The following is a 21,341-nucleotide window of genomic DNA, read 5'->3' on the forward strand; positions in this document are numbered from 1 at the left end:
ATCAGGTGCCGCCCAGTTCCTCCTCTTGGAGAGATGCCTCCTGGAGGCTTTGGCCGGCCCCAGTCTGGCCTGGTCACCCAGTCCACCTGGGATTGCCCTTCAACCCTGCCTTCCATGTTGGGTCCTCTCTCTCCTGGACCCCCTGTCTTCCTCTTCCTTTGTGTTGGTGAGCTTCATCCTCCCGTCAGTTCCTGAGAATGGCTCATGGTACATAACTTGAAAGCCTTTGGCCCAACTGGCAGTTGGCCTTGGCTGAGCAGAGCAGCCTGGGTTGGAAACGGTCTTCTTGGAGAATTTCGAAGGGTTTCCTCCACCATCTCCTGCTGTCCAGCATTGCTGTTGAGAAGTCTGAGCCGTTTTGATCCCTGATCCTTGATATCTGACCTGCCTTTCTCTCTAGAAGTTTGTAAGATCTCTTTGTTCCCAGTGTTCCCAGAACAGATAGTGATACGCCCCGAGGAGGGCCTAGTTCAGCCTCTGTGCTAATGAGCCTGGAGTTTGTGACCTGCTGCCCTCTGGCCATCGGCTTCCTGCCTCTGCCTGTCTCATTCTCTGTGCTCTCTGGGGTTCCTGCTTACGTGCCGGGGGCTTTCCTAAACCGGCCCCACTTTTCTTCCCTTTCTCTCCCTTTTTTTCTTCCTCCACTTTTGTCCTACTTTCTAGAAGACATTCCCAGCTCTAGCCTGCAGTCTCTCTGTCGGGTGATATTGTGGTCTCGTTTCCAGTTCCTGGAAGTCCCTGTCGCTGTTTCCTGCTGTCGAGCCTGCTTTCGCTCCCCTCCGAGGAGGTTTTTGAAGTTTCCTCTCCTCTGTGGTCTCCATGCCCCAGAGTTGCCTGTTCTCTGCGTCTGTCTCGTCTTCTCCGTGGCAGAGGCTTGCCTTAGATGCTGGCGGTCTTGGTTCTGAGAGTGGGGCACACGCCGCTGGGCTTGTTCCCCGGGCGCCCCGCCCCGTATGGTGGCCCCGCTTGGCTGTTTTGCCGGGGTCCCCGCGGTCAGTTGCTGTCGGCCTTCCTGCCCCACTAAGGTCGTTCCTGCTCCCTGCACGCGTTCCTAACTCCAGGGTGACAGACCGCCTGCCCCGTGTGTTGCAGAGGGAGTGCGTTCACCCTGCTGCCACGGCCCAGGAGGCTGTGGGTTTTGAAGCTCCGAGGCGGATTCTCACATACCTGCTGCTGAGAACGCGGGGGGAGGTTGTCTGCTCTGCTCCACTCTCCGTGGTCCAGCCCTCGGGATGCCCACGTCCCCCGTCCCCTCTCCTGAGCCCTCGGAAATCTGAGCGGTGCTCAGGGGTGGGTGGGGCTCCCTTTATACGTCCCGGCCTGGGGGGGGGGACTCAGCAGAGCTGCCCACAAGTGCAGGCGGGAGGCCTCCACTCATGGTGTCCCATGCCGTTGGACACAACAGCCCCAGTTTGAGAAAGACTAAATTTGGGGCCACTTTCTTTCTTTTCTCCCCCATGTTGTCCTCGCTCCCGTAGCTCCTTTGAACAGGACTGTGTTTGAGCTCCCCTCCTCAAACACCGTTGCTAAGAAATGTTACTGTTCTCTGGGATAGCCGGGTCTCAGCCTTTCCCCTCATTCTGGAAGGCTGCGAGTCCCCGTAAAGGACTGCCAGGTACCGTGGGCGGCCCGGACCCGCGGCAGCCCCCTTGTCCGTCTCCAACATACATGTGACTGCTGGTGAAAACACGGACCCAGGGACCCTTTCCCATGTCCCAGCCTGACAGGCGTGTGCCCCATACAGCTGTGAGCATCAGGAAGGGCCTGCAGGCCCCCGGGTCGCCTCCAGGGACCTTTCCCGTCCCGGCATCACTCCTCTGGAGGCCTGGGCCCGGAAGCTGCTACGCGGGACCGGGCATTCCTTTGAGTGGCTGCCGGGACGTCAGCTCTCAGAGACACGTGGGGACCCGTGCAGCTGGAATCAAGTTCCTGCGGCCTTCTTGCGTCACTACGGCTTGGAGCCCTTGATGCTCACCACGGCACAGTCGTCAGGCTGGTGTCTGACAGGGCTTCGAGTGGTGGACAGGAAGAGCAGTCACGGTCGGTGTCGCCAGCCCCCTCCCAGGAGGAACAGACCATGAGCCCTGTCCAGGATGCCTGTCCCCGAGCGCTTTGGATTCATTCGCACATCCCCCTGCTGCCAGCGGATGCTGGGTTTACTGGACTCCAAGCCACACTTCCAACCGGATGCAGAGGGGGTTGTGGGAAGTCGCTGGAGCCGGTGCAGGAGTCACGGAGGAGAGGGCCTCTGGCTTTGCGGTCGGCCGGCCAGAAGAGAGGATCAGGGGAGCTCTTCTCCCGTCCGGAAATCAGAACCAGCCTCTGGTAGCCTCACTTAGCTAGGACAGCAGTTTCCACGCATTTTTAGCAGTGGAACTCATTCTTCAAATAAAATCTTACACTTAGGCCCGATTTGTGCAACAAATAGCAGCAGAGCTGCTCCCGTGAAACTGCCCGTGATGCGTGGGCTCTGCAGGCCTCGGGTGGAAGATCTCACGTCCCTGAGGCAGTGAGGACAGAGGGCTCGGCACAGCGGGCCCCATGGCAGCCCGAGTCAGCTGTGCCCCGGCCTCAGAGCTCGCAAACCCAGAGTCAGGAGCGTGGCAGCTCGCATGGCTCCCTCTCCGGCTGAGGACCCAGAGCCCGAGGGGCAGGGGATCGGTCCTGGGTCACAGCGGAGTCCGAGGCAAAAGACAGCAGGCTCCGGCCCTCAGCCACCTCGAGAGTCTGCTGGCGCTTTAAATCGGGGCCTGTTAACGTCGGTGTCTGGTTTCCAAGCCTATCTGAGCTTAGAAGGAACAGACCAGACGCAGGGAGAGAATCTGCAACAGGGGAGGACGCAGAAGACCGAAAGCAAGCACACAAGTCAGAGCAAGACCGCGGGGGCCGCGCGGCTGGGGAGCGGACGGGCCCGACGGCCTCACTGCAGCAGCGCGGGCCCCAGGAAGAGTGGGGTCCGCATGCACAGCGCAGACGCGGCTCGCTGCGACGGGTGTCGGGAAGCGAAGGGATGTCTGGATGGTGTGGCGGCAGGGTTTGTGCCCTCTCGGGGCGTCTTCCGGTGGGCCGCTGCCGGGCTGGCTCTCTGATCAGTGCGCCTCCATGTTCCCGAAACGTCCCCGCTGAGTTTTATCCGGGTCCTCATAAGGCCCGCACCTAAGTGATCTATCTGTCTAGAAGAATACTTCCTTTGGCTGTGAAACTTCCAGGTTTTTTTCCTCTTACCCTGGGTTTATTTCCATTCTGGCTGAGGGACGGGTGCGGGCGCATGGGCGAGCACGCGTGTGCGAGCGGCTGTGTGTGTGTGGCGTGTGCACACACGTGTGAGCACTCCTTAGGGTAGAGGCACACCTGCCAGAAGCGTAGAGAACCCTGACCTGAGCCCCAGACCCCTGCGCTCTGGGAGCAGCTCCGCCGTAGGCCCTCACCCTGACCTTCAGCACGGATTTCATTATCAGTTTGCTTGCCCAGAATATGAGGTTACACTGGCCTCCCAGGTCCCTTCCAGCCCAAAATCGTTGGAGTGAGCCCTTAAACAGAAAAGCCAGAGTCTTTGTTAGCAAGAGGCATTGTTTCTGTGGAGCCTGGAGTTAGCTGCACCGCCCTCCCCCTCTGCCTGGGGGCTTGCTGTCCCCAGAATGCCAAGTTCATGAACAGCTCCTGGGCAGGGGCTCTGTGACACGCGGTGACGTGTGGAGCGCCGTAGGCTGTGAAGAGGAAAGCTTGTCCAGTTCCCTCTGCGCCTGCCCAGGCCAGAGGAGTGAAGTGTGGGGGGCGTGTTGGATGGGGGCCCCTTAGGGCTGGCCGATGGGGCGGGCCGTCTGTCAGAAGGTTCTTGCAGCAGGCAGTTTGCAGGCTGGGCTTTGCAGAGCAGGGAGGGCTCTGGTGCACACTCCCGGTGGGGGCCGGGTAAGGTCATGTGGGCAGGCTGAGAAGGGGGGTGACGTAGCCCCAGTGGTGTGGGGCCAGGGGGGTGCTGCCTGCTGGTGAGGGTGCACACAGCCCCCCGAGGAGGCCCCGGGAGCAGTCCAGGCAGCGCACCATGGGGCTGGGGCTGGGTGCCTTCACACAAAGAACGACTGCTCAGAAGGAGGCTCCTGTGTGCCAGGTGCCGAGCCCGGGCACCGGGCAGGCAGGCACGGTCCCGCCTTCAGGGAGCTCACGGACCCGTAAAATTGAATGGAAACCCAACTCTGCAGCGAGTTGCCGGGTGAGAGTGTGGATGCCTCCTGGGTCACACTTATCCCTGCCGTTGGCTTTCACTGGCAGAGGTACAGGCAGCGGGCAGCAGAATCATGGGCTGCAGTCTTAACACTGTCTCTGGTCACCAGAGCCATTTCTCCCAGGACTGTGGTCTAGAGTGCCAGTTCTTGGGAGAATCCAGTGGCTGGAGTCCCAGTTCTTGGGGGGAATGTACCAGATGAGAAAGTTTGGATCAGAGCTAACAAATACTGTATATAACTCAAAAACAAGCTTGTGTCCGTTCCAGGAAGCACAGAACCTGTCTAATTTCTTCTAGCTCACACTATCTAAGCTGAGAAGTATTTATTTTTTTTTTTTGAATTTTTTTTTTAATGTTTATTTTTGAGAGAGAGAGTGTGTGCGCAAGCGGAGAAGGGGCAGGGAGAAAGGGAGACAGAATCTGAAGCAGGTGCTGTGCTGTCAGCACAGAGCCTGATGTGGGGGCTCGAACCCATGAACCGTGAGATCATGACTTGAGCTGAAATCGAGAGTCGGACGTTCGGCCGACTGAGCCACCCCGGCGCCCCTAAGCTGAGAAGTATTTCTTTGCACTTGCCTACTAAGGTGAAGCCCTTAACCTGAGAACAGTCCCTGTGGGCCCCGGGAGGGCGGGATGGTCCGTCACACGAAAATGGCTCCTCCACTTGCCCCGAGGGCCTGGCCAGGGTCTCAGTGCATACAGCAAGTTCTGCCTGTAGGATTTCTCGACTACTGGGAAAGGGCAGTGGTTTATTCTGTAACGCTGGTGGCGTGGAATAAATAAAATGCGTTCTTACTCCTAATAATTAGTAAGGGGCGTTTATCCTTTGAGAAGGTAGGACAGTAGCTCGTTTTCTTTTTTCCTGTGAGGTCTTGTTCAAGGGAACTTTACGGCCCCGAGCAGCCCTTTGATTTGTCAGTATCAAAGCCTGTTGGTGGCTGTAATTAAATCCCTGGGTACTTCCAGTAAGGGGGTGCGGCTCTCTCCCCACGCCTGTCCTGTAACTCCTCTCTAAAAGACAAAAAAAGCAGGAGCAGGGACGCATACTCACACGCTCACAGCCTTTGGAAGGACACCGAAGCTATATATATTCTTTAGCATTTCCAAATGATTCTTAAATCTTAAATTCCTTATTTACTCCATTTTATATTTGCAATCTATTTTTTTTCATTTTTATGAAGTTTTGAATATGAATAAGCCAACATTTTAGCTTGCCTACTTCTTTTTTTTAACTGAAATTTTTATTGAGATAATTGCAGATTCACATGCATTTGTAAGAAATAATAGAGATCCGAGTACCATTTCCCCAGCTTCCCCAGGGATAATGTTTTGCAAAACAATAGTACATCAGCAAAACCGAGGCTTGTCAACTTTTTCTTTTTTTCTTTTCCTTAAGGTTTATTTTTGAGAGAGAGAGACAGAGTGTGAGCAGAAAGGGGCAGAGAGATGGGGAGACACGGAATCCAAAGCAGGCTCCAGGCTCTGAGCTGTCAGCACAGAGCCCAAAGCAGGGCTCAGACGCACAAACCATGAGATCGTGACCTGAGCCGAAGTTGGACGTCAACTGAGCCACCCAGGCGCCCCAGCTTTTGCTTTAAAAAAAAAAATGTGGTAAACTGCACATAACGTGAAAGTTACCATGAGTGGCATTTAGCACATTCATAATGTTGTGCAACCTTCATCAACGTCTAGTTCCAGAAGGTTTTCATCAGGTTTTGAGGAAACCCTCTACCCGGGAGCGGCCACTCTCCAGCCCCCCTTCCCCTAGCCCCTGGCAACCACTCATCTGCTTTCTCCCCGTATGGATTTTCCTCTTCTAGACATCTCATAGCGAGGGGCTTAACATGATAAGCGGCCTTTTGCAATTGCCTTCTTTCCCAGAGCATCGTGTTTTCAAGGTGCATCCACGTCACCGGTGCCTCCGCCCTTTCACGGCTCAGTGACACTCCACGGTATGGCTAGACCACATTCCGTTTGTCCACTCGTCGGGCGGCGGACGCCTGGGTGGCTTCCAGCTTCCGTGGCTGTCGTGACGGTTGCTCCGGACATTCGTGTGGTTTTCGTTTGAACGCCCGACCCGGCTCTTTGGCACATATCTGGGAATGGGATTTCCGGCTCATATGGTAACTCTGTGTGTAAGCTTTGGAGGTTAACCTGCCAAACTGTTCTCCCCGGTGGCTGCACCACTTGGCATTCCCTCCAGCAGGGGGCGTTTCTCCACATCGGCACCTCTCGCTCTTTTCCATTTTCCTCTTTCTCTCCATCCTGGTGCGTGTGGCATGGTGCTGCGCAATTGCGGTTCGCGTTTCCCTCGTGACTAACGCTGGTCATCTTTTCGCGTTCTCGTGGGCCATTTGTGTTTCTTTGGAGAAACGTTGTTCAAGTCCTTTGCCTGTTGAATGGGGTTGTTTGTGTTCTTGTTGTTGGTTGAAGAGCTCTTTCTTTATTCTGGACACTAGACCCTTATCAGACGTGGGACTTGCAGGTATTTCTCCCATCGTGTGGGCTGTCTTTTCACTTTCTTAATCGTGTCCTTTGATAGACAAAAGTTCTTAATTTTAATGAGGTCCATTTTGTCTTTTCTCTTTTTGTTGCCTGTGCCTTTGGTGTCATCTCTAAGAAACGATTGCCACGCTTAGCTCTTACATTTATTTCTGAGCCCCTTGCAGATCATTTTGTATGTGACGTGAGCTCAGGGTCCGGCCTCCTTTTGAATGTGTTCAGTCCGGTTGTGCCGGCGCCATTTGTTGAAAGGGCTGTGCTCTCGTTGGATGACGTTGGCGGTCTTGGCGGAAATCACTTGACTGCGTGGACTGTTTCCTGAACTCCCAGTTCTGCTCCGCTGACGCGTGTATGTGCCCGTCCTTCGGCCGGGACCACACTTTGAATACTGTGGCTTCCTCATAGTTTTGAAATCAGGGAGTGTGAGTCTTCCAAAATTGTCTTTTTCGAGATGATCTTAACCGTCCGGGGTCCCTCACAATTCTGTGTGAATTTTAGGATCAGCTTTTCCAGTCCTGCCGAAATAACAGCTGAGATTTTGACAGAGATCGCAGTAAAATCTGCAGACCACTTTGGGCAGTGTAGTCTTGCCTTCTTCTTGACAGAGGGCAGAGCATTGTAGAAGGTAACCCACAGATACCCTGAACAGAATTACCTGGGGTGCTGGTTTAAAAGGTCATTTCTGGGGCGCCCGGGTGGCTCAGTCGGTTGAGCGTCTGACTTGGGCTCTGTGCTGACGGCTCAGAGCCTGGAGCCTGCTTCCGATTCTGTGTCTCCCTCTCTCTCTGCCCCTCCCCCACTCAAGCTCTGTTTCTCTCTGTCTCTCAAAAATGAATAAACATTTAAAAAACATCTAGGGTCATTTCTGAGCCCTAGACCCAAGGTCTCATGTGGAAAGGCTGGCCCCAAGCCCAGGAACGTGACATTTGTTTGTTTGTTCATTCATTTGTCCGTTCATTCATTTATTCATTCATTTTATTAAGTTTTAGTTTTAATTCCAGTATAGTTAACACACAATGTTATACCAGCTTCACGTGTACAATATTGTGGTTCGGCACCCTTCCATGCGTCACCCAGGGCTCGTCACAGGTGCCCTCCTTCACCCCCGTCCCGTTTCACCCGTCCCCCCACCTCCCCTCTGGTAACCGTCAGTGTGTTCTCTGTAGCTGAGAGTCTGTTTCTTGGTTTGCCTCTCTTTTTTCCCCCTTTACTCATTTGTTTTGCTTCTTAAATTCCACACACGAGTGAGATCATATGTCTTTCTCTGACTGACTTATTTTGCTTAGCATAATACTCTCCAGCTCCATCCATGTCGCTGCAAATGGCAAGATTTCATTCTTTTTTATGGCTGAGTAGTAAGGAATGTGCCATTTAATAAGCCCCACACACAAATCCTGGAGACTGTAAGGCTTAAGAACCACGAGGCCTGGCCTTCCTCACCTTCCCTCTGGAGGACTTGGGTTCAGCAGAAACAAGTTTCCTGGTTTCAAAATGGCCTGTGCCGCTTCCTGTTCACCCCCATCCTGGCATTTTGGTCCTGCTCTCCCACGGGGAGGAGGGTTGTTGGGGCTCGTCCCGGTTGCCTTTTGTGAAACCGCATGTCTCGGGCCGTATTCAGGAGCTCTCGGAGTGGTGGCAGAGGGCCGGCGACATCTGTGGAACCCTCTGCCGCCCGTGTCACCCTAGGCAGGCGCCTGTCTTTTCCGTCCTGCCCCCACCTTCGCCCTTCTCACGAAGAGGCCAGGATGCTGTGCCCCCCTTGGAGTCCTCCGTGCAGCTGGGAAAACTTTTGTAGGCGCGTCTTATTTCTTACCGTCTGCCCGCAGGCACATCTTCCGCCTTCTCTCTCCGAACACCTTCAGTCTGCGAGCCCCGGGTGCCAGCAGACCTCCCTGCAATTTGTGAGACCGGCCCTGTGTGGTGCCGCCCCGCCTTTCCGACTCCAGGCGCCTGGTCCAGCGTCCGCTTCCTCGCGCCTTCCTTCCCTGTGCTCTCACTCCGCCGGGCACGCTCTCCCCTGCCCTCCTGGCCTCCGCCTGACCACGTCGTGTGTTCTCAGAACCCCTCACGGTTGCGGTCTTATGTGTTTTTGTGGGACTGTTTGGGTACTGATGTGTCTCTCACCAGACTTTAATATCCTGGAGCCAAGAAAATTAATCCCTAGCACCAAGCACAGTGCCTGGCACGTGGTAGATATGTCCGGGCGAATCTCTGCTGGAGGCTGGGTGGAGGCTGGGTGGTGAGTGGGCTGGTGATTGGCACGAGTGTGGTGGAGACATGAGGGCTAGGTGGGCGCGTGGTGATAGGTGGACGATGGGTTAGATGGATGGGTAGGGGGCTGAGTGCCTGGCTGGCAGCCTGGCCGGTGCCGATTAGTGAGTTTCCAGAACCTCCTTTCTGTCCACTTCCACAGACATTCTTCTGTTCGTCCTTCAGGAAAAAAAGGTGTACCTTGTCAGGGCCACGGCCACAGTGTCGTAGAGGATGGTGGGGGCCCGTGCGGCTGGGGGGGATGAGGGCCTGACGGTTCTTCCGCACGGTCCCCTCCCTCCTTGTGACCAGGCCCGTGCTAAAGGAAGAGGTCCTCCACGGAGGAGACTCTAGGATTGGACTGGGCCCACGCCCTGAGCCCTCCCCCTCCTCCAGTGACCCCAGGACATCACTTGGTCTTCCTCATCCCCTCTCCCTTCCCCTCCTGGAGGCTCAGCAGCCCTCTCCCCTGCCCTCTGCTTCCTCCTATGCCTTCCAGGCCCTCTGTCACAGGCTTAGTCCTCTTCTCACTTCGTACCCCTTTGCAGTCTGGTTCTAGGGCCCCAGGCCACTCCCGGTCGTCCCCGCCCCCCCCCAGGTCTCTGGGGACTGCTAATGACCTCACTCTGTATTCCTCCTGATCCCTGAGTCATGCTTAATACCAGTGCCCAGCCCTTCCTGCTGACCACTTCTTTATCATCCTGGCAGTTACAGAAGTTTCCCTGGAGCCCTCATCCCCACTCCCACCCCCACCCGGACTGGGCACCAGAAGGACTCAGTTACAGATGCTCCTGAGAGCACCTCAGTGATGTTCAGCCTTGGTTTTCAAGAAGCACCCCCCCTCACCCCACCCCAGGTGACGGCTGTTGGAGTCACAGCGGTGGCGGCCCTGGAGAAAGGCATCTTATATTGTGAACTGAGCCAAAAGCAGAACACAAAATAACATAAGCCAGATTTTTCTTTAAAATAAAGAGCTAGGGGCGCCTGGGTGGCTCAGTCGGTTGACCGTCCAACTTCAGCTTAGGTCATGATCTCGTGGTTTGTGAGTTCCAGCCCCACTTCGGGCTCCGTGCTTGACAGAGAGCCTGGAACCTGGAGCCTGCTTTGGATTCTGTGTCTCCCCCTCCCCTGCTCATGCTCTGTCTCTCTCTGTCTCTCAATAATAAACGTTAAAAAAACTTTTTTTAAATAGAGAGCTTTACATGGGGAAAAAAGCTAAAAATATATCGAAGTATTAACAATTAAGTGTCCTCAATCGCTTTTTACAAGTCCTTTTTACTTGTTTTCTGCCTCTCTCTAAGGAGCCTGTGGGAGGGTATGACCTAGTGGTTGGGAGTTTGTTTTCTTCACTGGGTGGTGGCAGGGGCCCTGAGCAATGCCCGCTCTGTCCGAAAGCCTCCCGTGTATGCGGTTTTGTCCATTCACGGGCGCGGGCTCACTTAGTCCCAGACTTTGTGGTGCCGACCGGAAGGTGCTGTGAGTCCCTCTCACGGTGACGCAGCCAGTGAACCCGAGGGCCCGGGCTCAGCCAGAAGCCTCGAGGGGAAGGCCCAAGAGGCACGCACTCCAGCCACCCGGGTGTGGGCGCCCCGCTTTCATCAGTGCTTTTCAAAGAAATGAACAGTATAAGTCTCAGAGACGAAAAGCACGGCATAGGGAGTATAGTCGACAGTGTTGTAATCGTGCTGTTTGGTGACAGATGGTGACTGTACTTGGCGTCGGGAGCACTGGGGGGTGTATGGAGTTGTTGAATCAGTATGCTGTGCACCTGAAACTAATGTGACATTGTCAGTATGTTAATTATACTTCAATTTAAAAAGATTGAAACAGTCAGCAAATGAACAAACCTGGGGCGCCTGGGTGGCTCAGGTGGTTAAGCAACTTCAGCTCAGGTCATGATCTCGCGGTTCTTGAGTTCCAGCCCCGCATCGGGCTCTGTGCTGACGGCTCAGAGCCTGGACCCTGCTTTGGATTGTGTGTCTCCTTCTCTCTCTGCCCCTCCCCCACTCATCCTCCCTCTCTCTCCCTCTCTCCCTCTCTCTCTCTCTCTCCCCCCCCAAAAAATAAATATTTAAAAATTAAAAAAAAAAAAGAACAAACCCAAAGGTAACAATTACTTAAAAAAACAAAACAAAACCGAGCCCATAAAGTAAATCCGGCAAAGGTCCAGGGAGCCTGCTGAAGTGGGTGACGAGGCGAGACGCCGTGGGCCAGCCGCAGGGGAGTGGGCTACGGCTCATTGGGCGGGAAGACACAGGAGCCCCAGGTCCCGGGACCCTGCACTGGTTCCCACTGGGAACTACCTGTCCGAAACCATCTCCCCCAGAGAGAGTGAAGTCATTTTCTTTCGTCTCAGGGATGTGCGCTGGCTGTGGCACTAGCACGCGTCCTGCTTGTCCTGCTTGTCCGTGCGGCCCTCGCAGGCGCTCGCGCTCAGCGGCCCACGGGCTGTCCCCCCATCCCGCCAGCGTCTCAAGCCTTTGCTTTCCTCTCTGGGAAAGGGCCGTCGGCTTCTTTCACTCAAGGCCTCTCCCTGTCTTCTGTCTCTGACTCAGCAGCCGCGTGTGTTCATGTTTATGTTTATCAACGCACGGTGGCCCCGCTCCTGCTCCGACGGGGTCCAGATAAGCGGAGCGGCCCCGTCCCGGCATGACACGGCCCGTCCTCCAGCAGACTCCGTGGCCTGTGCCTTCCAGGCCTGCTCTGAGGCTCCCACCACCGTCCCTAGGCCCAGCCATCTCTCACCCGGGTTCCAGGTCAGCCAGGGTCACCTCATGTTACTCCCTTTTTCCGAACTTTCTAGTGGCTTCTCACCTCACTCAGCACAAAGTCCACTTCCTCCCTCAACCCACGGCCCTGACGCCCTCTGACCTCTTCCTGCTCCGTCCCTGGACTCCAGCCACCTCACCTCCTGCTCCCCTCCAGGCTCTGCGCTTGCCGGGCCTGCCTGGCCCGCCTTCCCGGGGTGACCGGCTCAGGGAACCTTCCTGGTCACCCACCCCTCACGCCCCAGGGCTCTCCTCGCCACCCCCTCTGTTACTGCATTGGTGAGTTATGCCTTGCCCAGCCCTCCTAGTAAAATGGAAGCTCCTGGGGCCAGGGGTGTGTAATTTGTCTGCACTTGAGGTTTCCCCAGTGCCTAGCACAGGGCCCGGTGCACTGAAGGTGCTGTTTTTGGAACAAATGACTGTGTGGCCCCAGATGGAGGTGTGCAGGAGACAGCTGATCCGAGACCTCAGGCAGCATGAGCATCCGGCGGGGGTGGCGGGGTGTTCCGTGGGACCCAGTGTGGGAAATGCTGCAGGATGGTTGACTTCACAGGGTACCTGCATAGGGATGGGTTGCCCTTCCTCTTTCAATGTGCGGTTCCCGGCATCCGTGTGTGCTTTATTCTGCCCACTTACGCTCCTCTGCCCTTGAGAACTGGCCTACGTCCCTCCCTCTCCCCATGGCCTCCCTGGGCTGCCCTGTGGGAAGGCCTCCAGCTTCGGGGGGTGGGGGAGGGCCAGCTGGGGAGTGCCATTACCTTTTTCACATGCAGCTTCCGAGCCACCCGCTCCATGGGAGGTTCAAGTCCCGTGTGGGGTCTGCAGAGCAGGGAGGGTGGTGACTGGGTAGACACTCAGACTCATGTTCTGCTTCCAGATCTGGGTGTGGTTACCCGGCTGTGCTCAGATTATGGAAACCCATCGAGCTACACACTTAGGATTTGTGTGCTTTTTTGGGTGCGCGTGGTCCTTCGATAAAAAGTTGTCCCTTTACTGGATGAGAGCAAGCCAAGAGCTTGGCTCGGATGGCGTTTCAGCGGCAGGCAGGGAGCAGCGCGCACCTTCAGGCAGGTGGACGTCACCAGGCCGGGCTGTGAGGCTCAGGGCTTGCCGGGTGAAGGAGGGTGTGCAGAGGGAGAGCGGGCGGGAAGGGAGTGATGACGGGGCGCAGAGGGGTGCGGACTCAGGCTGAGCCTGGGCCACGAGGGGAACCCCCAGTGCATTCTGTGGGAGAAGTGCAGGAAGGCAGGCGGGCCCGCAGGACCCCAGAAGGATGGACAGGGTGGGTGCAGGCGCAGGGTAGAGGCAGGAGGGAGAGCTGTCGACGGCCAGGCCCTGGAGCAGGGGGAGCTGAGGGCCCCCCAAAGACGTGTGAGAGATCGCAGAGCCCGAGTCGGAGGGAGAGACCATGCAAAGCCTGGCCTTCGCGTGGCCTTTCTCCTTGTCCTCTCGCCCTCCTGCCTCTTTCCCGGGGGCCTCTCCACCCACCCTCTTTTGTTCTTTCCCCGTCGTGACACCCCGCTTCTTTCTTCCCTGTTCCCTGGCCCATCACAGCCTTCTCTGTCTTCCGTTCTGCTTGTCCACAGACACCACCCCAAAAGTTAGGGGCTTTTAACAGTCGTTTACTATCGTTACGCCTCAGAAGCAGGCGGTCTGCGGGGACGGCTCCTCTGGGTGCCACCAGGGCTGGGCCTGGAGGGCCCGTGCTCGCCTCCGCCTCTGTGCGGCCTCTGCATAGCCCGCTTCTCACGCCGCGGGGCTCTTGTGGGAAGAGCCACTAGGTCGCTGCTCCTGGACCGCAGGTTCAGACCTGCCATCGAGTTGCTTCTGCCATGTCTTATTGGTTAAAGAAGTCACAGGCCAGATTCCAGGAGAGGGGACAGACCCTGTGTCTCAGTGGGGCCAGGACTCGGGACGTGGGTGGGACTGTGTGCGGTGCCTCTACAAATGCTATGAGGACACAGTCCTGTTCCCTCCGCTTGGCCCCTGCCTCTCCCTCCCCTCCCTGGAGTGCCTTCATTCTCCGTGGAATGGGGGCGGGATGGGGCTTGGCCTAGAGCATCACTTCCCAAAGGGAAGCCCAGATCATGGGATGGAAATAGATGTTGTAGGTAAAAGGGGGTTTCATGGCAAAACCAATGTGGATCCAACCACGCTGAGCAGACAGGTGTCTGTGCTGCCCGGGGGGCGGGGGTAACCTGGTATAAATGCCCAAGCGCACTGGACTCTCGTACACACAGCACTTGCAGAGCCCGGAGCAGGGCAGGCCTGGGCACGCTCTGTGGCATTGTGTGTGGTCCCAGGGGTCCAGCCCCAGCTCACAGTCCCGCCGGCTCCTCCCAGCTTTCCAGTGGGCACGGGAAATGGGGGGGGGAGGGTCCCTCTCAGCTCACCCGTGCATCTCGGGCTTGGCGTTTGGAGGTGACTCGGGGTTTTACGTACCTCTCGTATTTATGCTGGTGACTGTTGTCTGGGGTTGTGCCTGCCCAGTGACATCTCGGCCACCTGGCCTGCTGCAGGGACCGGTTTGGTTAGCACAGTCACTAAAAGCTTGTAGAGTAAATTGCACAAACCACCCTCCCCACCCCGCCCCACACACACTCCCCCCCCCCCCCCCCCGCCCGAGCCTCACATGCTGGCCCCTTGCCCCTCAGCTTCTGTGTGACCTTCAGGCTACCTCCTTACCTGGCCATCCCAGTCATGGGGCCACCTCCCCCATCACAGTGCTCCTTTTATTTCTTCTTTTTTTTTAAGAGGGAAAGTTAAAAAAAAATTTTTTTTAATGTTTATTTTTGAGAGAGAGAGAGACAGAGCGCAAGCTGGGGAGGGGCAGACAGAGAAGGAAACAGAATCTGAAACCGACTCCGGGCTCCGAGCTGTCAGCACAGAGCCCGACTCGGGGCTCAAACTCATGAACCATGAGATCAGACCTGAGCTGATGTCACATGCTTAACTGGCTGAGCCACCCAGGCACCTCTGTGCCTTCTACTTCTTGATAGCACCTGTCCTTATCTGAAACTAGCCTCCAGAGCCTTTTATGTTTCCTGCCTGATTCCCTTCCCCTGCACAGTCAGCCCAGTCTGCCCTGCTACCCGAGATTCCCCAGGCCCGTGTCCTCAGGCCTGACGATCTGAGCCAGGGTTCCCTCGCATGCGGCATGCGGCCGAAGAGGGAGCCCTTTGCCAATAGGAGTCTTACGACTAATGCCCTTTCTCCCTGGAATGCTCCCAGTGGACAGATGGCCCCTGGTGCAAGGCTGGAGCGAGTGGTTGTTCGTGCGCCAGTGGGCTCCATGTGAGAGAGTCTGGAGTGGCCAGAGTCGGGTCCCGGTTGAGGGGAGGTGGGAGGTTCCCTGTCTCTCGAAGCGCGCCCACAGCAGCTGCAGGACCCCCAATTCTGCAAGCCCTGGGTGTTCTCCCGGGGGCCCAGCAGCAGGCAGGGCAGGTGCCGGGGCTCCCGGTAGCGGGTGGCTCTCTAGAGAGTGGCTGCTGTGCCCCCCTCTTTGCCGTCCTCCGTGTGTCCCTGGCCTCCCAGGAGCTGAGCCACTGGGGACCTGGTGCCCCTGCGTCTTTGGACGGTGTTTCATCCATTCCTTAATCCAGGGGTTAGGAAGTTCCTGCCCAGAGCTGTGGGAGCCGAGAAGTACGGCAGGGCGGTGAGTGATGGCAGAGGCCCAGAGCCCCCCGACCACCTCGATGGGGCAAGGGGAGGAAGGCGAGCCCCCTCTGCCCACATGCCCCGAGGGCGCCTGCCGGCTGGATTGGCAGCTATGTGATGTCAGCGTGACAGCGGGAAGCCCACCGTGTGGGTGAGGCTTGGGCGTGAGGCATAGTGGGGTCACCACAGCCAGGAGGGGGGAAGCACAAAGCAGAAGAGGCTGTGAGTGTCCCCTGGATCAGTGATTCGGTTCCAGTCGAGGCTGACCAGGAAGGCAGGCTTAAGACCAAGGGAGAGAGCAGGGACCACCAAGAGGTCCAGGAAAATGGGCAGTGTCGGGTCAGTAGAGGGACAACAGCCAGACCCTAGGGTTTGGTCCTCACCAGTGATCAGAGGCTGGGACCCTACAGACAGCTGTGTCCTCACAGGCAGAGAGGCATCTAGCTGAGGGGTGGGCAGCCCCGGGACGAACCAGAGCAGATCAGTGGGTGGCAAACAGGACGCTGAGGGGGCTTACTCTTGTCCCATGAAAAGCGGACAAGGGACCAGGCGATGTGGCATATGGACACAGGTTGACCGAGGGGTAGGGCAGGCCGGCATCGTGTCCACTCGGACGAGAAACCAGCTAGGCCAGGGACGTCACTGCCTGAGGGGACACATCAGAGGACAGCTGGCGCCAAGAGGATCCTTCCTGTCGCTCGTCAGGACCCAGGGCTGCGCCTGGACCAGGCCAGTTGGGTGGCTCTGGATGGGCCCTTAGCAGGCATGGGGCTTACAGAAGAGACAGCAGGGATTAAATGATGGCCTGTTCTCAGCTGACACTGGTCATGAGGCCACCAAGGGCCGGGCCTGTGCCGGCTCTCGACCCAGTGTCTGGTGTGACCTTAAGAGAGCCTGATGAGGGGCGCCTGGGTGGCGCAGTCGGTTAAGCGTCCGACTTCAGCCAGGTCACGATCTCGCGGTCCGTGAGTTCGAGCCCCGCGTCGGGCTCTGGCCTGATGGCTCAGAGCCTGGAGCCTGTTTCCGATTCTGTGTCTCCCTCTCTCTCTGCCCCTCCCCCGTTCATGCTCTGTCTCTCTCTGTCCCAAAAATGAATAAACGTTGAAAAAAAAAAAAAAGAGAGCCTGACGAGAAGGGTCTCATCTTCCCACGTCAGAGTGGCAGGGATGTGGGGACAGGGTCACTGGCCTTGCCTGCCAGTCCCCATTTCCTGGGACGCTCACAGCAGCTGTGTCACCGTCAGCCTCGCCCTCCTCGTGTCCCGTCCGGACAAAAAGCAGAGCGGAAGCAAGGGCTCAGAGGGAGTGGGGAGACCTCGCCCCTCCCCAGGTCACCCACCCCTGGATGGAGCTCCTGGGGCCTCCTCCCCACGCACCTCTGTCGTGCCCACGGGAGCAATGGCGTATTTTGGTGTTCTTGTTTCTATAATTTTTTTAATTAAACTTTTTACCTTGAAAAATCTTCAGGCCAAGAGAAGCCCTGCAGGCATATTTCAATAAAGTCCCATAGACCCTTCAGTCCAGATTCAGCCACCGTGAGCACTTTGCCACGGCCGCCTCACCTCTGAGCAGGAAGCTGTGCGCGTGTGCCCGAGCGCGCGTCCTTGGAGGGCCCTCGCAGGCCCCGATCCTTCGGCACGCGTTTCCCCAGAGCTGGCCTTCCTTCCCCCGCGTCACCTGCTGTCGGACAGGGATGTGGACGGGGGTGACACGGTGCTCTTCTGTTGCCACTGTCCCAGCCCAGGTCCCCGTGTGCGCTGCCTGCGGCCCTTCCTTCTCCTGCCTCTCTGTCCCTCGGGACCTGCTGTGCTGACGAGCTGGGGCTCCTGGTCGGGGGGGCGGTCCCTCGGCGTGGGCTCGCCTGCCGTGGCGGGGCTGGCGTCTCTCCCCGTGAGGCCGTGCTCGGAGGCAGGACGGGGTCCGCTCGGCTTCCCCTGCACCTCCTGCCCCGTGTCAGGCTCCAGACCTCCCGGCCCGGCTCCAAAAATAACATGTCCCGCCGCCTCCTTCCCTGAGGAAAGCCCCTTCCTGCCTGCAGCCTGCTGGGGTCACGCTGGTGAGCCTGCACTCCAGCCCCAACGACCAGATGCTGTGGGCACTCGACAGCAGGTGGAACGTCCACGTCCGGGCGGGGATCACCGAAGAGATGCCGGTGGGGACCGACTGGGAGCACGTGCCAGGTAGAGACGAGGCAGGGGGGTCCCGGCTGTCCCCTCACACGGGCCCCTGGTCCGTCCGGCAGGCTGTCCCCCACGCAGCAACTCTGTCTCCTCTCCGCTGCTGTGCTGAGGCAGGTGACCGGCAAGCCACTGGCGGAACGTTCCTTGTTTGAGGGACCCAGCCAGCCCCCTCACCGCGGAGTCCTCTCTGGGAGGATCGTTTCCGCCCGGCCTGGACCCTTCTGTCCTGTGGCCCCGGGCTCCCAACAGCTTCGCGGGCTCAGCCGGTGGGGCTGCTCTCCCTCGGCAGGCGCCGGGCACGGTCACCGCGGGGCCACCCTGCTCAACGGGGCCCAGTCGGGGGAGGGAGCAGCCTCGTGGGAGGGGGCGGTCTGTCCTGTCCCAGCAGGGATGCGGACAGATGGACAGGCTGTGGGCCTGCAGGGCTGCAAGCCTGCCAGCTGGCCCTGAGCACCAGGACCGTGTGGGCCCGCTGCCCCAACGGCGATCTCGCCCGGCGGTACGGCGTCACCGACAAAAACCCTGCCGGAGACTACTGGAAGAAGATTCCCGGAAACGTGACGTGTTTCACAGGCAGGTGCCAGGGCTCCGCGGGGCTCGGGGCCGCGCGGCTCTCCCTGGGTCCGAGGCTCCCGCGGGCAGTGTCAGCAGGGGCTCCACCAGAGGCTGCCCCCGCCGGGCTCGCTCTCCAGAGAGCCGGGGGTCACACCAGAGGGAGGGCGCCTGGCACCTGGCTGGCCAGTCCCCCCCCCCCCCACCCGGGCCCGCTGACTGACGAGCGTGTGGCCGGCTCTCGTCCCCTGCAGTGACCTCGTCAGACGAGCTGTGGGCAGTGGGCCCCCCAGGCTACCTCCTCCAGCGGCTGACCAAGACCTTCAGCCACTCTCACGGCGCCCACGGCGGCCACGCCCCCACCCCCCACCCCGAGGACCTGGAGGACGAGTGGGAGGTCATCTGAAGGAGCGGGGACAGGGCCGCTCAGGAGGGAGGAAGCCGGCACGCGCAGCGGACGCCGTGCGGTGGTGGCGCTCGCCCTCGGCCGCGCCTCACCAGCTCTCGGCCAGCCAGGTGGGGCCGGGTCGGACGGCCCACGCTTGCTCTCGTCCGTGTTTCTTTCCGTCTTGTTCCAGAACCCACGGCCTCAGCCGAGCGGCCCGGAGCCGTGGCCAGAGCGGCAGCGCCTCTGAGCTCTTGCTCTGTCCTCCTCCGGCCGCTCCGGGCCCAGTGCGGGGACGGCCGCGTGGGTAACCCCCGGCGAAACGGAGCCGGAGGTCGGCACTCTCTGACCGCGGGGGGGGGGGGGGGGGGGGGGTGGCCTGGGGACCAATTCGTTGCCACCACGGGGACGCGGGCTCCGGCACACGCTCCGCGCCGGACGCCCCGCTTGGGGAACCGGGGCCGCGTCTGAGAGGCGGGGTGCTGGGCTGTGCCCGGATGCGGCACGCGCACGCGCACGCACGCGCACGCACGCGCACGCCGCCCACGCCCTCCCGGCCGCCGCCTGGAGAACACGCTTCAGCCCAAACAGTAAAGGCGGGTGGACAAGACGGGGTGGGAGAGGTGCATGTGTTTCCAAGGCAGCGGAGGCCCAGGTAGGGGCGGCCGGACGTGGGGGAGCCCAGCCACGTTAGTGACCGAGAAACGTCTCTAGACTAGTATTTAACTAATGCTGCTGGCGGGTATCGTAAAGACCAGAAGCATCCTCACGGGATGAGTCTACTAATTATTGCCTTTTTCGTTCGTTGTATTACAAACCTGCATAAGATACCTCATTTGAGATCAACTCTGACAAATTTAGAGGAGAAACGTCTTTTCTGAAACCACTGGAAGGGCCCTTCGTTCCTTTGCGTGGTTTGCCTGAGCCCGCGCTGTCCCCAGCTGCAGCGTCACAGACAGCGGGCGTCCCCCTCCGCGTGTCCTCAACGCGCAGGGCCGTCACGGGACCCGCCGGCTGGCCCCGAGAGGCGGGCATCCGGTTGATTACCCCGGAAGGTTCAAACTGGGCCCACCGTGGCCGCGCCGGCCGTCGGTCCGTGGGCTCCGCCTACGGGGCCCCCTCTGCTCGCCGGCCGCTGGGCCACGGGGCTTGGGGCCCGGCCGTGCGCCCCGCCCCGAGCCCCCCCACCCCCGCCCAGACCCAGCTCGGGAGCGGGCCTCCAGCCTCGCTGCTGTTTTTAGCTTGCCTTTGGCCCAGGGCCCAGTTACTCGATGCCTGTTTTCTACTAAGCAAGTGTGTCCGGGAGCCCCAGGCCACAGGTGAAGAGCGATAAAATACGTTCCCTGACAGGACCAGCCGCGAAGATGGAGGCGTTCCAGGTCTAAACGAGGGCAGGATGCTGAAATCCCAGATCCCACTTCACTTTTATAGAACCCTTACTTTAAACGGAAAGGTTGGGGGACGGCGGAGGCCGGGCCCAGGCTGGCTGCGGCTCCTGTGTGTCTGTTGTGCCTTGTCCGGCTCCTCTCAGATGGCAGAGCTCTCCTAAGCCCACGGGACTTTAGTGCAATTAAACCCGAGTCTAGTTTGATACTTTGAAACTACTTTTAGCTTCAGTGCTTTGTACGGTTTTTCTTTCCGGTTTAAATTTTAGTTGTGCTTTGAGACAGTGCAATAAACTAGACTTTTTCCAAATGTGGTCGAGTCTGGTGTTTGAGCCGTGAGAAGGGACCCCCGGTGGGCACTCACGGGGGTGACCCGCCCACGGGTGCCGGAAGCCTCTGCCGACGGACGGCGTTCGCCAGCCCAGCCCCCCTGCCAGGAGAGCGTGGCGGATGCCATCGCGTGGCCTGCTTGGTGTGCAAACGCGCACCAGGTTCCCCGGGGCGGCCGTCCTGACCCAGCGGTCGCTCCAGAGGTAGACGTACCCCCGGCAGCCCCTGGGAAGGACACCCTCAGGGGAGGCGGAGCGCGGGGCTGTCTCCGCACGGAGGCCCGCTGAGGCCGGGCTGCCGTGGGCAGGCTCTGGAGGGGCTCCCGAGCCTCCATCCAAGAAAACAAGAGCAAATAGCCGCAGTGCGCTGCCGGGAGCCCGCACGTGGGAAGAGAGCACGTTCGTAACGGCAGCAGGACACATCGTGTGCCAGGAAAGACCTGAACAGGAAATGTCGGACTCGTGTCACGGAATGTCACGCTTCACGGATGTCAAACAAAGCTTGAACGAAGGAAGACACGGCCGACCCTCCCGATGGAAGACTAAGTACATCGTGCAAAGACAGGAGTCCTCTCCAAAGGAACTGGTGGGCTTAAGTCAGGCTGTCAGAACCCTCCCTGGCGTGTTCTGCTGGAGGGAGGCAGGGAAGAAGTCCCAGAACAGTGTCTGTGCCCACAAGGGTCCCCGACTGCCAGATGTGCGCCCGGGGCCCCTGAGCCGCTTCGTGTCCCACCAGAGCCCCCTGAGAGAGATACCGTCAGTCTCAGGGACACTCGGGTTCCTTGACTTGCTGGAGGTCACACAGGGGCCACTGGGATCGGAGCCCAGCTCTGTGGAACCCCAGACCAGTGCTGCATGAGGCCGCCTCGCTGTCGGGGGAAGAAATAGGTGGGGGCTGCCAAGAGCGATGACAGCAGCAGGCGGTGTAAGCGTGGCGTGGGAGGGCAGGCCAGGGACACAGCTGCCCAGGCCCGCCAGGAGTTGGCACGGTGGGGGCACGTCGTAGAAGAGGGGACAGGCGGGTGTGGTCACCGCTGATGTGGACCACTGCCTCGTTATCTGGACAAAATAGCCATTAAATGGATTAAAGAATCTTAAAGCTAGGGGGAAAA

General features: G+C 58.8%; 1 protein-coding gene across 7 annotated transcripts in view; it reads left to right on the plus strand.

Moving 5' to 3' along the window:
- Positions 1–20,210, plus strand: part of TECPR2 (tectonin beta-propeller repeat containing 2) — a 107,276-nt gene extending 87,066 nt beyond the window's left edge. For 3 of the 7 annotated variants that reach the window (XM_045060549.1, XM_045060553.1, XM_045060550.1), the window contains 3 exons: positions 17,437–17,578; positions 17,987–18,151; positions 18,385–20,210. In XM_045060549.1, coding sequence (XP_044916484.1) covers positions 17,437–17,578; positions 17,987–18,151; positions 18,385–18,536 — 459 coding nt within the window. In that variant the 3' untranslated portion in view covers positions 18,537–20,210. Of the gene's footprint in view, positions 1–5,618; positions 5,674–8,550; positions 9,833–17,436; positions 17,579–17,986; positions 18,152–18,384 lie in introns of those variants that run through there. The other 4 variants (XM_045060551.1, XM_023256070.2, XM_045060552.1 and 1 more) reach the window with 3 other exon arrangements.
- The last annotated feature ends 1,131 nt before the right edge of the window (positions 20,211–21,341 follow it).

The sequence above is a fragment of the Felis catus genome, chromosome B3 (assembly GCF_018350175.1).
Source record: "Felis catus isolate Fca126 chromosome B3, F.catus_Fca126_mat1.0, whole genome shotgun sequence".
Classification (NCBI taxonomy): Eukaryota; Metazoa; Chordata; class Mammalia; order Carnivora; family Felidae; genus Felis; species Felis catus.